The sequence below is a fragment of the Mangifera indica genome, chromosome 13 (assembly GCF_011075055.1).
Source record: "Mangifera indica cultivar Alphonso chromosome 13, CATAS_Mindica_2.1, whole genome shotgun sequence".
NCBI lineage: Eukaryota > Viridiplantae > Streptophyta > Magnoliopsida > Sapindales > Anacardiaceae > Mangifera > Mangifera indica.
In genome coordinates this window covers 11,058,166-11,075,840 of record NC_058149.1, presented here as the reverse complement: position 1 = coordinate 11,075,840, position 17,675 = coordinate 11,058,166, and the positions used below count along the sequence as shown (strand labels likewise).

Genomic DNA, 17,675 nt, shown 5'->3' with positions numbered 1-17,675 from the left:
TCCATAGTTAAAGGGGGAAACTTGTCATTACAGCATACCTTGGGTGGGAAATAGTCGTTTGGCCTATATAAATAAGTTAAGTTATTGAATAAATTTAAATTAATAATAAAATAACATTAATCATATATTCTACTTAATTATATATTAAAAGATGTATATGGATAACATTAGTCTTGTGATATTAGAAGGAGAGGATCTCCCTTTTTTTACATTTTGGTGATCCTTGAAGATGGAATTATGTGGTGATTGTGCTTGTATGTTTGGAGGAATTGTAAATCTATATCATTATTTTAATTTCATTATCTCTTTCAAACCTAACAATTCAAATATTTGTTGTAAATTATTATCTTTTTATTTTATGTCATTTCGTACTTCTCTTTTTATTTACTTTCAAATAATAACTTTGAATAGTAAAAGATAAGACTCTATATACAAGAAAGTATGAGTTCAATTTTTCTTCAGATGGGGTTCTTGGCTACCAAAGTTCTCTTCCATTAAGTTAGATAAGGGTGCTTACTATAAAAATCAGCGTTCAATTATGGCAACATTTAACCGATCTGCTGAAACTGGACTCCCTGTGAACACTGTCACTATCCCTAATAAAGGAAACACAGTGGCCATTTCAAAATCTCAATCAAATAATAGAAAGTGCTTAAATGGATGATTCTTTACCTGATTGATTCAACTCTCTCTTCCCTCAGCCAAAGCCTAATAATGGTATTTAGTGCATAATCATGGCCTAAAAACCAGCATATAAATTGCAGTAAATGGAGCCTTAAAAGTTCATACATCATAATTCTAATTCTATTGTCCCCTCTAGAGATCTTGCTAGCATGCAAAACTTAAAACCAAAATCCTTGAATCTTACTTCAGATCACAGACTTCCAACTGATACAATTTCTGCTGATGTTAATGCAAGACCCCAGAGTTCTCCAAATGGCAGACGATCCACTAAACCATTATTCTCGCCCCGTGTTGAAAACAAGACTCATAGAAGCGATGTTACTGAGAAAAATCATGAAGGGTTTTGGAAATCTTTAAGGTCTTATTTGACATTCTTTTGTCGAGAACGGAAGCCGAAAATTACAGAGGCATCAAGGAGGAGTTGTAACAATGAATCAGTGAGAAATTCACCAGTTCATGGTAGCTGTTACAGTGCAATGAACTTAGAGGATCGTAAAAAGCATCTAAAAGAAGCCATTTCCTATTGCAAGGATTCCTGGGGTCAGGTAATTCAACCCTCTTCCTTGTAATTGTTTCTCACTACACAATGCGAGACTTTGCTTACGTTAGAATCATTGTTTGTTTATATTGGCATATTAAGACCAAACAGGCGGCTAAACACTATAACTATTCTATTTATGTAGCCACTTCAATAAAATGTATGTCATGTTCGGATATATCACCTGTATTTAGAGATGGCAGCGGACGGGCAAGGATTAAATTCCTTAACTCTCATTCCTATATGATAAACCCTTCTTTCCTATTCCCTATCACTGAGAGAATCCTGTCCCTCCTGTGAAAAAATTTCTCTACCCTGTAACCAAACACCACTTGAAAAATAATGATATTAATTTCATATGCAAGAGTTTAATGAATAGAAGAGGGAATAATAGATATATTTATAACCATCCCTATCTCGTCCCCGAACTATTCCTATTCTTTTTTAATCAAAGAATCTCCTTTCTATTTAAGAACAGATTGAATTGCTCATCTTTACCTATATCTATCATACATTTGACAAGCTGCAAACAATGTCATTTCATTGATTTAATTATACCTACTTTCGATTTTGTGGATATGTAGAAGTAGGAGAAATATGAAGTTTCCAATCCAGCTTTTCCAGATATCACCAGAAGCTCCATCAAATCCATCACATGAGAGCCTGGCCAAGGAATGAAGGCGGAAAACCAGTTGGAAAAGGCCTCCAATTTCAGCAAGCAGAGCCTCATCTTAAGCAAGCAGAAAAGCTTCCTGGGGATTTGTATCGACAAATTGTTACTAACTGATGATGAGAGTTGGTTCCGGGCTCATTACTTCTTGTTCCAAGTATTTTCATTGATTTCTGATATGTTCAAGCGATGGCGGTATGCAAACTGCTATTCTATTATGTATTATTGCAAGACCATTAGGCTTTCATTGATTTGACAGAGCCAGAGATCTTAAGCTCAATGTTTCTCTAAGGAAATTATTGATGAAACGAAAACCCAAAATCACATGATATTTATCTAACACCAAATTCAACAATGTTATCAGTAACTAGATCACAATAAAAAGTCTTTAGAACAACAATGAAAACACCAGGACCTATCTAACCCTGCCTTCTTTCAAGATTTACTTCTCGGATGAGTTGGGTCCCCTCTTCTTTCCAAAACCAACAACTGCAAAATCAACAAACAATAATCATCAGAATATGCACTCAACTACAGCCTGATTATTTACTATAAACATCCAAGCAAAGCAAGCATTGTTCATCAGGGTTCCGTGTGAATAGTAGCACTATTTAAGTTACAATTCAGGTTCCCCGGTTTACTTAATTATAATCAGAACTATGCAGAATTAGCCTTTTGTAGATTTTCCCACTTTATTTCTAGATCTAATAATCAAAATTAACTCTAAAATGTAAATGGGCAAACACGACAACTCAGATCTACAGAACCACCTAATAAACAATCCATGGTAAATAGGCGGTAAATAAATAAAATGCGGGCAAAAACTACCTGCGGTGACGAAACGGCGGTTGTATTGCATGCGCTTGTAGGCACGGCCGCGAGGCTTCTTCTTCTTATCTTGCTTAGCGACTTTTGGAGTTTGTCCCCTCACCTTACCCGCACGAGCCAGAGAACCGTGAACCTTACCTGATAAAAATACGAACAAATTTATCAAAACTACGTGTTTGTGACAGACCAGGCAAACACCATTACAATAGTAAACACTCGATCCAAATAGTTTAAGTTTTCTGGTGTTTTGAAATTACCCATGGCTGATTACACAAGTTGCGCCGAAAGCTGCAGCTGCTGCTGCTGCTGTGTTTCTGTTTAGCGGTTTGAGCTGTTACTAAGCGGAGCAGAAGAAAACATTTCAAGGGTTTCGGCTGAATATATAGAGTATGTCAAAGTATATTGGGCCGGGTTACCGCCCAATATGATTGTCAAAAAGAGTTGTTAACTTATTTAAGTCCTAAGGTTTGGACATAAGCACTGTGATTTTGGTTTAATCATTTTACAGAAAAATGATAAACACGTGTAATTGGTTAGGCTTTTGCGTCCTAATTTTATTAGGAGTGTAAATATATTAAAAAACAATAAAATATTCTTCATTATTTTATTTTTAATTTAAAATTATTCGTATTATATATCATTTTTGTGTAACTCAATATTTGTATAATTAATATTATATATATAATATTATAAATACATAATTAATATATTATTTTATGATTAATTATTATTTTATTTTTAATTAGATTTACCAAAGAGAATGACAAATAAAGATTGTGTATATATAATTTTATTATTTATTATTATATATGCTAATTTATGTTTGAATTTATGGTTTTGACTCTTTTCAACTCTAACGTTAAAGAGATTTATTAATAGAATTGAGAACGAAATAAAAAATATCCCATAATCTAGAACGGGAAAACATGTGTCCCTTTCTCGTCACGCCCCTATCCCTATTCTCATCTCTATCATTTTATATTAATATTTTTATTTAGAATATTGATATTTTTTTATAATTTTAAATTATTTATAATTTTAGATTTATGTATATTTTTATTGTGTATATTAAAATAGTTAATATATATTTTTTATAGCATTTAAAATAATATATTATTTTTAATTTTAGTTAATTTTATTATTTTATATATTTATATTATGTTTAGATATACAAAAAGAGATTTTTATTTTTATTTTTTTTAACAGATAAGGGATAAAAAAGGGGATTTTTCCGGAGAGGAGATGAAAAATGTTTAAGTTTTTATAATAAGAACATACTAGAAATGGAAATTGATGTTTCTTACATAGTAGAAACAGAAAATAGGGTATTTGGCACTAGGATATTGAATTTTACCCTTTGTTTAAACTGTATATACATACATATATGTCACTTATCTCAAACTTTAAACAAAAGTACCACAACAGTGATATATTTTTCCAAAATATCCCAATTGATGAAACTTATGCAACAAGAAAAAATTAACCTCTTTCTTTTTTTTTAACCTTCTAACAAGGGAAAAAATCTTTACAATATAAAAAAAGAAAATTAACAAAGAAGATATCTATGATTGAATAATAAAACTCATGAGAGAAAACCATTATAAAGGATTTAACTTAGACACAAAGGAGGAAGAAGCAAAAATTGTCAAATTTCTTTAGAGAATTCATATGTGAAATATAATATTGTTGCGATTTCATATTGTTAGATTATTTAATGTTGTGATTTTATATTGTTGTATAGTTTAATATTATTATAATATTGTTTAATGGTATATTGATGGTTAAAAAATACGAAAATTCAATTTTTGATAAAAACTATACGAAGAACAAGTTAGCGGAACGCTAGGGGTTGGCGGCAATGCCAACCCTTAATGTTAACGCAAAGGGTTGGCGACAACTGTTCTTCATCTGGTTTTAATTCAAAACTAAATTTTTATATTTTTTAATTATTAATACAACATTAAACAATACAATAACAAAAAATCATACTATTAAACAATATAAATAATATGAAATCACAACAAAATTATATTTCATATGAAGTAATAAATGTAATTTATTTTATATTATTTGATTTTTAATTATTAAAGAAGAAAACATAAAACATAAGGGTTTGAATTACGATCGACTTAAATTTGAATGATTTTATTGTAAAATCTTTACAAGAAATGTGAATTCTCTAAAGAAATTTGACAATTTTTATCTTTTCCTTCTTTGTGTTTATATGAATCATTTATAGCTAGTGATTCTAGAGTTGTAGATCTTTTTTCTGTTAGAAAAATGATAAAAAGGAAAGAAAATCTCTTTACATAAATAATGCCAATGGAGGTAATTTTAAAAAAGAAAATACTGTAATAATATTTTTATTAAGTGGATAAATTGTGTAATATATATGTATATACTGTTGAAAAAAAAGGCTAAAATATTAAATATCCCTTTTGCGTGTTGGTCCCCTTGCCATTCTATCTATTGCACCGCTTATAGCGTAAAATCAGACTCGATTCGGCCTAAACATGAGGCTCCTATCCAATAAATATCATATTCGTGTCACTAACTAAAGCAGTCACCTTTGATTTTTTTACATATCGCAGTTAACGCCACCATTTGATTGAGTTGAGGCCACGTAAACGTAAACTCTTCCAACCCAAAACCCTCGCTTATACCGGCAAAAGAGAGCAGCCCGCCGCCACAGAGCTCTCTTTCCTTCACTAACCATCCATGAGTAAGCTCTACCCTTAAATTCTGCGTTTATCGCGTTCTCCTTTTAATTTTGTTATTATTTGACATCATTTTTCTTTTGCAGCGACGACTTCTGATAACGCCCAATTAGCCTCCAAGGCAGAGAAACACCCCTTTTCTGATCGAGTTTTGATTCGCTCCATCGTGAGCCGACCCGATGGAGGCGCTGGCCTAGCTGGGCAGCGAGTGCGGGTCGGTGGTTGGGTGAAAACTGGCCGGGAACAAGGCAAAGGCTCCTTCGCGTTCTTGGAGGTGAATGACGGCTCATGTGCGGCCAATTTACAAGTTATTGTGGACGCGGCTGTCGCGGATCTGGGCCAGCTGGTGCTGACTGGCACATCTGTGTCCGTTGAGGGGCTGCTTAAAAACCCGCCTGAAGGTACTAAGCAGAAGATTGAGCTTCGGGTTGAGAAAGTCATTGACGTGGGCACCGTTGATCCGGCTAAGTACCCAATTCCCAAGACTAAACTGACGCTTGAGTTTTTGAGGGATCGTATTCATTTTCGGCCTAGGACAAACACGGTATTTATTCTTACCCCAATTTTAAGATCAGTGTCTCGAGTTTTTGTTCTTCTTTTAAAGAAGTTAATTATTTCAATTTTTTTTTTTGTTTGTGCATGTTTTTAGATTGCTGCAGTTGCGCGAATCCGAAATGCTCTTGCTTATGCTACCCACACGTTCTTTCAAAAGCATGGGTTTCTATACATACATACTCCAATTATCACCACAAGTGATTGTGAGGGTGCTGGTGAGATGTTTCAAGTTACAACTTTGATCAGTGAAGCTGAGAAAATAGAGAAGGAGCTGACAAAGAATCCTCCTCCATCAGAAATCGATGTTGAGGCTGCCAAGGTTGTTGTCAAGGAGAAAGGAGAGGCTGTTGCGAAATTAAAATCTGATAAAGCCGGGAAAGAGGCAATTACTGCATTCGTTGCTGAACTGACAAAAGCAAAGGAGAATCTTGCCAAATTGGAGGAGAGATTGAAGCTTAAGCCTGGAATTCCTCAAAAGGATGGAAGGATTGACTACGCGCAAGATTTCTTTGCCCGTCAAGCATTTTTGACTGTTTCAGGTCAACTCCAAGTTGAAACTTACGCATGTGCTGTTAGCAACGTCTATACATTTGGGCCAACTTTTCGAGCTGAACACTCCCATACCTCCAGGCATTTGGCTGAGTTCTGGATGGTGGAACCTGAGATAGCTTTTGCAGATATTAAGGTATATTAGGCTCAAGAACACTCAATTTATGTTAGGTTTTTGGGAAGATTTGAAGTTGATAGAAGTTTATACATATACATGTCATATGAAAAATCCTATTCCTAAACATAGTGCTATTGATAACAAAATTCCAAATTTATGTATTTGTGGCTATAATTCATAACAGCACTTAAGTCAAAAATATGTGCATATTTGATTGGAAACAGGATTTATAAGTTGGGAAGGCTAAAGTTATGAGTTCTTGATTTGAGTGGCCCTTTTAGCTAGGTGGGATGGATTATTGATGGTGCACAAAGAAAAGTACTGAGGAAAATGTAAAAACTTCTGATACAACATGGTTATTTGTTCTTGACATCTTTTTTGTGTAGACACGTGATGTGGAAAAGAGCTTTAAGTGAGTTCAATAGGTTTTATTAGTATCATATTTCCTGAAATCAGGCATGTGAATGTAAGTTATCAAACTTGTTTCTGTGTTTTTAAACTGTGACTATGTGATCTATGCTGAATTGTTGCAGCTTGACAGACTGGTGGTTTTTTTTTTTGTTGTTTTAATTATTTTTAAGTGAATGACCTGAAACAACTGTTTTATATATGTAGGATGATATGAACTGTGCGGAGGCATATGTGAAATTTATGTGTGATTGGTTACTTGACAATTGCCTTGATGATATGGAATTTATGGCCAAAAATTATGATAAAAGTTGCATTGATCGCCTAAGAAAGGTTTCTTCAACGCCCTTTGAACGTATAACATACACAGAAGCGGTGGAAATACTAGAAGAAGCTGTGAAAGAGGGAAAGAACTTTGAGAATAAAGTGGAGTGGGGAATTGATTTAGCATCTGAGCATGAAAGGTGTGCAAGTCATTGTTTACGTGTTTTTTCAGTTCTAATCTAAGTATGGGAATTTATGTCTCGGTTTTGCTTACTTTTGCAGATACTTAACAGAGGTCAAGTTTCAGAAGCCTGTTATCGTGTATAACTACCCAAAAGGAATCAAGGCATTTTACATGAGAGTGAATGATGACTTAAAGACTGTGGCTGCTATGGATGTTCTTGTACCAAAGGTGATTTGTTTCTTTTAAATGTTTTGTGCACTGCTTACCTGCTACGTTCTAATAATTAACCAGAACTGATTCTCCTAGATATTATTTAGTTGCATGCATGTTACTCAATTCTCTTACATTATAGGTGGGAGAGTTAATTGGAGGAAGCCAAAGGGAAGAGCGTTATGATATTATTAAGAGCAGGTATCAGAAATGATGCGGTTTTCTTCTGTATTGTAGTAATTGGGAATAGATGTCCTTCTTTTTGTTTGTTTTTTTATTTATCTAGCCATTCAAGTTCTCACAATCTGCAATATAATTTATTAACAACCAACTCTTTTTGGATGGGAATGCATTACAGAATAGAGGAGATGGACCTGCCTCTTGAGCCATATGAGTGGTACCTTGACCTGCGACGCTTTGGCACTGTGAAACACAGTGGATTTGGTTTAGGCTTTGAAAGAATGATTCTCTTTGCCACGGGCATTGACAACATTAGAGATGTAATTCCCTTCCCCAGGTATCCCGGGAGAGCCGATCTCTAAATCTTTAGTTTATTATGCAAAAGCATTTTACCTCAAGATTCAGCCGGCCACGGTAGTTATAATCATCATAAGTGTTTTTTTCTTCTTCAAACAAGGTAATCAAAGGCTATACTTGATGTTTGCTGTACTTTGTGATATTGCACTTTCTGTTATAAAGATTTACCGGATTTGTCTTTTCAGATGATTTGCTTGATGTTTTCATTCTATATTTACTAGTGCGTTTTATCACGTAATCATGGCTTATTATGCTTCTGGTTGCTGAAGAAATTAAGGATATTTTAAGGGGGATTAATTGGTGGTATACTAACTAAAAGAACATAAAAAGGTAGTTGTGGCTCTCTCTTTTATACCCATATAATCAAAATATTTTGGTATTCGGGTTGAAGTGACTATGCCATTCTTAACAGATGTATAGTATTTAGCTCTTGAGTGCAGATTGTTTGCAAAGTCTTATGATACATTTATGAGTATGAAATATATTGCCGTATGAGATTTTTGTGAAGCATTTTATTCAAGTTTTCCGTCATGTGTGAGTGGGAGACAATGGGGTTAGATCCCCCCATGAAACTATCCTTGTATATGAATTGAATTTTTAGCCTTTTTTGTCTATTTTAAAAATCTATCTTAGCCTCTACAAATCTGTTTTTGGTCAAAATATAACCACATCCAGTAAATTCGGCCAAAAATCATTGTTGATCATTGTTGCTCCATGTTCTCTTTTGTTTCTTTAATCTTTTTAAAGATTTGATGGATTTGATTGTCAGTTTTGGCGATTAAGTTGTAAATGTTTTTGATAAGAGATAGCAGAATTTTATCTGCACTGAAGTTCCAACAAAGGTGTCAATTGGATTTTTCAACAGTTTCCATATGTAAATGTTGAATTGGGGTTAATCATTTTATACTTAAAGGGGATTTAATTAATTTCTCAATGCCAAATGAAATAGGGGTAACTGTAAACATTCTTCATGTAGAGGGTAATGGTGATCTGCTTAACAAATTTAAGGGGGTCCACGAAAATGTTGTATTGTTTTTTGATTTATGTTGAATTTCTTCATCTTTGACGAGCATTGACCCATTTTTTTATAGTCTACTAAATCACACTATTTTAACTTTTTAAACGATAAAGACATTTTGTACTTTTACTTTCGGTAAATGCCAAGAGTCTTATTCTTGCTCCGAGGGTCCTTGAAATGATAAAGTTTTATCTGATAGGTTAAAAATTAAAAATTGGCCTTTTTGTTAAAATTTATTATTAGGATAAAACATAAAAATATTATTTAATTAAAAATTTATTATATTTTTTTCTTAACTTAAAATTTTAATAACTTATTTATATTTAAAATTTAAAAAATAATAATTTCTCATTTTTGGGGTCATCTTCATTTTTATCATTAACTTTTCAACTATTGATTTCACCAAATATTCATTGGCCAAATCATCAGTCAAATCTGACAACGGTTGTCAATCCACTCCTCGTTGATCCCCTATGATAACTTTAATATAGACAATGACCGGTGGAGAGACCTGGGCACGGGCCAGTTTAGCCTGTGAATCGGACCAAAATCGGTCTGAATAAAGTTAGAATCAGGACTGGATTGAATCAGAATCGAAATCAGATTTTAGTGGTTTGATTTCGGTTTACTTAATTTTGAATCGTGAAACCATCGGTTCACATTCGGTTTATGAATCGACATATAAACTGACGATTTACTGTATTGAACCGAAAAATTTTAAATTTTTTGAATTTTTTTTAAATATATTAAACAGCGGAACCGTTGGTTTTCAGTCTCTCCTAATTTCAAATTTCTTGTATAAATATAAATTTTTTTTATATATTTTAGTACTGGGAAAAACTTTATTTAAAAGTATATTTACATTGGGTTTTTTACATTTTTCATTTATCCTCTCTTAAAATAAAAGTGATTTTAAAATTAAGAAAAACAAACACTAGTAAATTATTTTTAAGCTTGGTGTATCAAGCAATAGTAATCCCAAATCAGCTTTTAGAGTCAAGTCAGAGAGATGTCCGAAAAAAATCTTAAGGGGCAAATGGCTATTTTTTAAATTTTAAATAAGAAAAATTATTATATTTTAAAATTAAAAAAAAATATGATAAATTTTTAGTAATATTTTTAATTAAATAATACTTTTACCTTTAATTTAAACAGTAAGTTTTAACAAAAAGGTGGACTTTGGGTTTTTTAAACTTAATGGTGGAACTCTCTCATTCCAGCAAACCTTGGGTTTGTTTGGCCCATTCAAAGATTAACCGAAGCGGTGATTTCACATGCGGTTCCCACAGCAACTTAGCGAGGTTCTGATCAGATGAAACGGTGATAAGGTATGCGTTTTGCCGTGTCACTGAACGCTGCGCCTAGCGCGTTTGTAATTCACCTTCCAGATCGTGTTTGTTGATTTTCCTGAATTCTGAACGGAGGAAAATAGTGGTTATTTTAGCGGAGAAGGATATGCTGACGGTGAGGAAACTTACAAGAAACTGGCGAAAGTCTCGGGAGGAAGACGATTTTTCTCTCCCAACTCTCGACGATTCTCGTCCCATGGATACTCAAGGTCTCTTCTCTATTTTCCATTTCAATATTTTTGTTTCATCCCTCTGATGAAACTTAGCATTTCAAAATTTAATTTTGTCAGCAGACAAATAGGGTTACCTTCGTTAACTCCGTATTTATTTCTGTTTATTTAATTTTTCAAATATTTATGAATTGTTGTTGAATTAACAGAGCAAGAGGAGCTTGTTCGATCATTTGAAAGGAGTCAGGCTCAGCAGAGCCTGGTTTGGAGGGTATTATAATTTTCCTTCGGAAAGTTATTTTTAGTTTAATCTTGTTATGAAACTTAATCTGATACTCTACCTTTTTTTTTTTTTTTTTTTTTTTTTGGGTTTTCAAGAGTGTGTTCGCAGCATTTGTCTTTTGCTTCGCTATGTTTTTTGTTTACTCTATCTTTCAGCAGACTTTGTCTCCCTGGGAAATGGTATGCATCAATATCTTATGCTAATTTAGCTTAATATTTGTGTTACTTTACTATATTCTACATTACTTGCCATGATCAAAGCTACTATATTAAAATTGTGGAAAGAATATACTCATTATGGTTTTCTTGGGCACACTACAATTAAGGGTCCTATCGTATATGTACTAGTGAAGAATTCAGTGACGACATTGAATTTCATATCATTCTGTTTAAGTGTGTATATCCTTTATTAGTAAGAGTTATGGGTAGAATCAGTAAGTTTCAATAGACTTAATGGCAGAAAGGTACACTACTTTAGACTTAATCATCATAGTTTAAGTTTGGAAACAACCAGCAAGTGTATGCAGCTTGCCTGGAAGATTTACTTCCTGTTTTTTGCCAACTGATATTGTCATTTTTGACAATTGTAATTTGTGCCAGCGGTATCATGCTTATTTCATGGAAGATATTGACTCACGGATGATCATAACTGCAGGTTTAATTCTTTGCTGTTCTCATTTGGTTTTCATTATTCATTAGCTGATGCATGTTTGACACCTAATTTTATAGTGTTGTATTATGTATCTCTCCTATTTTTACTGTTATCTTTCTCTTGCTGAGTTAAGTATCTGTTTGGACTAATTTAATGCAAGGACGGATGAGTATTGTGTTTGAAATCATACCTGTTTTCTAGCACACATTTGCTGGAAAGGGATCAATTCAATTTTCTAATAAATAATGATGCGTTTCCTGCTGTCACTCTATTTTGATTCTCTCAGAGCTACTTATTTCATTGAGTTATCTTGGCGTTTGCTTGTAATAGCTCAGAGAAGTGGACTTTGACTAAAATTTATGTGTTGTATAAAGTTTTATCTTCCTACTTGTATTTTTGGAATTGCTATGTTCAACATATAGTATCTCTCTCAAGTTCATATCCAAAGTTTAATTTAAGTAACCGTTTGTGAAATATAAATTTTGGGATCAATCTCCCCTGTTTACCAAATTGTTTATTTTCCTGGTAATGATTAGTATCCACTCACTTTGGTAAATATGATTACATTACTATCACCAATTGAAGGATCAAGCCAGTTTTACTTATGTTTAAACTTTCAATCAACTGGACCTAAAATGAATTTCATTAAAAGGGGGAGGTATTGAATTTTTTTTCAATTCTTGATGAGTCCATGATGTTGAGAAGCTGAAATAATTCATGGTGATTCAATTACTTTGATTCCTCTTATGGTTTCCAGAGCATGGTATAAGAAATGGCGTAAAGGGCGCTTGTGTGTCTCATACATAAATAATATGAGATTTCATTTTAGTTCTCATCATCTACTAGACACTAATCAAGTGTTTAACAGATTGGATAGCTGTTTTAGCATGCTTCTTGGCCATTAAAGGGCTTGTTCATAACTCAAAGGATCAAAGACAATGGATTTGGTATTCATTTTTTGTTGGCCTTGTACTTGCAGTTTTCTGGTCATATTACATGCTGAGGTACATGGAACTCTTTTATTTATATATATATATATTCTCAATGGTTTTGTGTTTCTATAATTGGTCTTGGGTATGAAAACATTGTTATGGAATTTATGTTATACTAATCTATGTGCTAGGTTGCCAAAATTTAGGTGGGATGTTATCTGGCTTCCTTTTGGGCCTCTTAGGTATGTTTTCAATTTTACAGGCATCTGCTTTTTATCTTATTATTACTGAGAAAAAGACTAGGATATTTATATTATCTAATGAAATTGCAGTGGAGCTGGAATTTGTCTGTATGTTGACCACTTACTAAATGAGTCATCAGAAGAAGTAAGAAAACTACAAGGCTATATGTATGCTTATAAGGGAACCTAAAAGTTGTCTTCTCTCTCTTATCTTCATCTTCTACCTTGACTGGAGATAGACAACAGACAGGTATGGTTTCAAACTTTATATAATAACATAATAGTGCAACAGGGACAGAAATTGAAAGGAGGAAGAGTATCTGATGCCATCATGCTGTGGTGAACTTTCTATTTTCATCTTTAGAATGGCAAACAAAGTCGACAAGACTCCTTTACGTTGAGGGAATTTTATTTTAAATTTTTTATCCTCTTTTTGTGAGATATTTGACGGTATATATTATCATAGTGGACTGCTACTTCATTTTCGGTCTTTATATCAAATTTAGTTGAACCATGAAAATTCTTGGCATTTGGTTGGCCAGCCCAACATTTCAAACGGAGGATCAGGATAGATTGTGTCGGATACAATGATATGTCACCATATGAATAAATAATTTTTCAAATTAGAGATGTAAAACAACACTTTAAAATGTAAACAATAATCAATCAAATTGTAACATCATCACAGTGAAATTGTTCATAATTTCTATTCTTCTAATAAAATTTAATTACAATTTTCTTCTGAATGGTAATATGCATTTCCTTTTGGTGGCTTTTTCATAAACAATATACGCCTTGTTTCAAATACTTCGTTGGGAGGAATTTCGTATGAATAAACTATTTATTGCCAGAGAGAACTTATTGGAACTAAAAAAGAATTACTTTTCACTGTCGTGATATTACTTAAATAGAAAGCTTCTGAAGTAGCTTGAGCTGGGCAGTAAGAAAAACTCATATATTAAGTCCTGATAAATAACAGGTGGCCCATAGGTAATGACAAGGTAGGACTCCAAAGTTACTGTGTTCAGTAAAACCCAAAGTAGCAGCGAGGTCGAAAAAATCTAAACAGAAATTAACCAGATAATGAAATACACTAGTCTTTCTCATAACACTTAAAACAACTGCTAAAATCTCATGTAAACCTATCCTGCCCTTGAAAATAGAGATCGATGATTCATTCATCATCTTCGATGACCTTGGTGCCAAGTCCCTTCAATCCTTCTCCTGGGATTTCTGCAACAGTTACAAGAGAGTAAAGCTCTTCCTTAGCATCCTCATCATCATTCCTGTTGCGGGCAATGCGAACCCTAATCCTCCTTGGAACACTTCGGATACCCCTGCTCCAAATATGCTTGTTTAGCTTCACATCAACCCTCACATCCTTAGTCCCCATGGCTTTCTCTGCAAATTTCCTAATCTCCTTAATGGCCTTTGGCGCCTTCTTCTTAAATGTGCTGTTCCCAGAATATTATTACAAAAAGCATTAGTCAAATTTCCAATTCAAATGTTCTAACAAATTATCAAACCTGCGGGAGAAATGAAATAAATAAAAGTAAACATGCTCACAAAAATAATCTAAAAGACTAAAAATGACAAGAAATCTATGCCTTATATCACCACGATGTAGTCTTGCACAAGACTAAGAAATAAAAACTTTTTGTATCATATAGAATGAACATGTAAGAAAGTAAAAGTTAGCAAAACAGCTTTTCGAAGAAAACAGTACTAATGTAATGAACTCCGTCAATATCATCTCACTACATCCTACAGCTCCAACAACATATAATACAGCCATTTTTTCCCCAAACAATGTATGGAGTAGAGGTTGAGAAATCCTATATCTTTTTTTAACTCTTTCATTCTAGCAATATACTGTTCCATCACTTCTTTCAAAATATGAAGGCATAGAGAATAGACAATAAATATTTAAGTAATAAAATTATCTGTGTTAATAAAAAAGAATTCTTTCACATCCAATTTTGAAACAAAACTAAACTCCATGATCTTCCCCAATTATAATCACTAGACTCTGATGCTCCACTCAAACCTCTGTATTCAGAAAGACAATCACTGCCACCACATCCCACTTTCCCTCTGAAACTGTACCATAAACCACTGCAAAAAAAACTGAACCAAAGAAACTGCTATAACAATATAACAAAACCTAAATCAACATACCTAAACCTAACGAATCCATACTTTATCAACCGATAGCACAGTTGACCTGCAAATCACAAATACCCAATTGCAAATTGACCGTTATAACCACCCATAAACCCTTACATCCTGCATATTACAAGATCCTTGAACAACTAATTGCACCACCATGTCCCTCCCAATTTCTCGGGTCGACTACTACGCCGAATCATCTATTTATCAATCAAAGTAATAAATATAAGCCGTATTACAAACTAAGACTATATCTAAAAAAGGCCAAAAGAAAACAAGCCAGATATGAAATTAACTGGAACGTTAAATGCAATAGATAGACTGAATAAAAAGACAGAAATCACTGACCAGCCATGTAAGCGCTTGTGAAGATTGATGGTGTACTCTCTGGTCACCACCTCCTCTTTTCTTCCTTTGACCTTCTCCACCATTTTCGCTCTCTTTCCCTCTCTTCAACTGCACGTACCTGCAATCAGTCAGCCTCTTGTCACATCAAAATCACCACAAAATCCCACAAAAAAATCTATCAGAAATACATATATTCAATAGTAGAAGATGCTTTCCGGAAGATCTTATGTGAAAAAGAAAATGAACAGATGATTAAGCTTTCAAGTGCTGGAAAATTAAAGCTTCGACAGAAACCTTAGACTGGGAGTTGAAGTAACTCAAAAATGAGAGAAAGGAAAATGTTGAAACGAGAGCTGAACTAGAAACGAATGACAAAACCCTAGTTCGCATACCCTAATAAGTCTCTATAGTCATATTTTAGTTGGGCTGAGCTAACTTTGGGCCTTAACTTTGGCCAAATGTCTATTTCCCACCCAAGGTATGCTGTAATGACAAGTTTTCACCCTTTAACTATGGAAACACCAAATATCCACCCATGACCGGTTAAATTTAACGAAACCCTAACCCCTGAAAATTTAATCTCATTTTCCCCCCTAAAAGTTTAAAAACTAACATTTTTTCCCTAAACTAAGTTTGAAAAAATCTCATTTTCCCCCCTAGGGTTTAGTTTCCGAACCCTTTCACTTTCTCCGAAGTCATCGCCGACCATCTCCCCCTCCCGACGGTTTCTCTTCCACCAACGGCCCCCCTCAACTCCACCCCAACTCATCCGGCGCAGAGAGACGTCGTCTGGGAAGACGATCGTCTTCCCAGATGAAGACGACTCGTCTTCCCAGAGGACGACGAGTCGTCTCGTCTTCGTCTGGGAAGATGATCGTCTTCCAAGACGACGACTGGGAAGACGAAGAACTTCGTCTTCCCCAACGAAGTTCTTCGTCTTCCACGGCTTCTCCGACACCGATCAGACGTCCAAATGGGAGGAAAGAGATCGCTAGAAGGAGAAGATGCTTCGGGAGGGATAGACCATCGGCAATGTCGCCGGAGATGTCGCCGGAGATTTCAAAACGAAACCCTAGGGTGAAACTGCGATTTTTTAAAACTTAGGCTGGGGGAAAATTATAGTTTTTAAAGTTTAGGGGGCAAAAGTTGATTCTATTTTAGTTTATTTTTAATATTATAGAGAAAATGACAATTTTACCCTTATCACCATTAGGGTTTTGTTAAATTTAATCAATTATGGGTGGGTGTTTGGTGTTTCTATAGTTAAATGGTGGAAACTTGTCATTACAGCATACCTTGGGTGGGAAATAGTCGTTTGGCCCTTAACTTTTTTTACTTGGGCGTGGCTTTATAGGTATTTCAAATAACACAGGGAGTGTGCAAGGAGTGTCCACTCTGTTCTTTCCCAATAACACTATCTACACTTTATTTTGAGTTCTCAATTAGGTATTCAAATAATGTATCATCATATAATTAAATAATTTTAAATTAAAGATAAAATAAAATTCAATTACACAATAATATATCATCTAAATATTCTATTATGTACTCAAAACTAAATACACATAATATTACTGACTCTTTCCAAAGCTTTAAAACTCTATTGCTCATGTTGTAAAAGACTAAAGTACATACATCTTGTATGCACGTTGTCACATTACCTAAAAATCTCGATCACTGAAGCATAAACATTGAGTCATAACATTCAAGACAATTTTTCGTAAATTTATCTGAAATTCGTGGCACTTTGAGTTTATATTGATTGTTATAGATAGATCATTGGCGAGAATCATGTTTCATGACTTGAAGTGCAAGTTTGATAATATTTACTTCACCGATATCAACTTTGTTGAGGATTAGTTATCTATTGTTTGTAAAGACTTATCTTTTTTAGATTTTTGACTTTAAATCAAATTGTTTTGGAGAGGTACATGCGGAATTAATCACCACTCTATGAGTTACATGGATATAATCAAACAATTTGGACAATGGTAAGTTTGTCTTCATCTTTAACTAGGAATAATGATAAGTTTGTCTTCACCACTCTATGAGTTACTTGCAACCGACCTACCTTAGGTCACTCAAAAATGCATGGAGAACACTACTTGGCCATGAGGATGTGGAGAAAATCCCCTCAAGATACCTATGGTAAAAGGCATCACACATTTTAGGAGAATAAGTTGAGTCCCCTTGAACAAGAGTAAAAAGATACTCACATTGATAAAACTTGTAGCAGAGTTTGTGTAAATGT

At 33.9% G+C, this 17,675-nt stretch overlaps 4 protein-coding genes across 7 annotated transcripts; 2 read left to right on the top strand and 2 right to left on the bottom strand.

Annotated features, from left to right (window-relative positions):
* Positions 1–2,195: 2,195 nt before the first annotated feature.
* Positions 2,196–3,137, bottom strand: LOC123194619 (40S ribosomal protein S30). The gene is made up of 3 exons (XM_044607911.1): positions 2,978–3,137; positions 2,721–2,858; positions 2,196–2,381 (listed from the first exon to the last, which is right to left on the bottom strand). The coding sequence occupies exons 1-3, from the start codon at positions 2,979–2,981 to the stop codon at positions 2,335–2,337; spliced, it is 189 nt and encodes a 62-aa protein (XP_044463846.1). The 5' UTR covers positions 2,982–3,137; the 3' UTR covers positions 2,196–2,334.
* Positions 3,138–5,274: 2,137 nt separating this feature from the next.
* LOC123194618 (asparagine--tRNA ligase, cytoplasmic 1-like) lies at positions 5,275–8,446 on the top strand. Its single transcript, XM_044607910.1, has 7 exons — positions 5,275–5,442; positions 5,524–5,981; positions 6,087–6,677; positions 7,275–7,531; positions 7,614–7,743; positions 7,868–7,926; positions 8,084–8,446. The coding sequence occupies exons 1-7, from the start codon at positions 5,439–5,441 to the stop codon at positions 8,265–8,267; spliced, it is 1,683 nt and encodes a 560-aa protein (XP_044463845.1). The 5' UTR covers positions 5,275–5,438; the 3' UTR covers positions 8,268–8,446.
* Positions 8,447–10,466: 2,020 nt separating this feature from the next.
* On the top strand, positions 10,467–13,427 carry LOC123194865. Of its 3 annotated transcripts, none has more exons than XM_044608343.1 (8): positions 10,467–10,608; positions 10,725–10,838; positions 11,009–11,070; positions 11,178–11,261; positions 11,682–11,736; positions 12,602–12,737; positions 12,857–12,907; positions 12,998–13,427. In XM_044608343.1, the coding sequence occupies exons 2-8, from the start codon at positions 10,736–10,738 to the stop codon at positions 13,095–13,097; spliced, it is 591 nt and encodes a 196-aa protein (XP_044464278.1). In that variant the 5' UTR covers positions 10,467–10,608; positions 10,725–10,735; the 3' UTR covers positions 13,098–13,427. The 3 variants fall into 3 exon arrangements, with proteins under 3 accessions (XP_044464278.1, XP_044464277.1, XP_044464276.1); XM_044608342.1 differs by having other exon boundaries at positions 10,472–10,608; positions 10,713–10,838; XM_044608341.1 differs by having other exon boundaries at positions 10,494–10,838.
* Positions 13,428–13,841: 414 nt separating this feature from the next.
* LOC123194866 (60S ribosomal protein L31-like) lies at positions 13,842–15,868 on the bottom strand. 2 transcript variants are annotated; one of them, XM_044608344.1, is made up of 3 exons: positions 15,719–15,868; positions 15,425–15,542; positions 13,842–14,361 (listed from the first exon to the last, which is right to left on the bottom strand). In XM_044608344.1, exons 2-3 carry the CDS (start codon positions 15,505–15,507, stop codon positions 14,082–14,084), a joined length of 363 nt encoding a protein of 120 aa, XP_044464279.1. In that variant the 5' UTR covers positions 15,508–15,542; positions 15,719–15,868; the 3' UTR covers positions 13,842–14,081. The 2 variants fall into 2 exon arrangements, with proteins under 2 accessions (XP_044464279.1, XP_044464280.1); XM_044608345.1 differs by having other exon boundaries at positions 15,640–15,761.
* Positions 15,869–17,675: the final 1,807 nt, after the last annotated feature.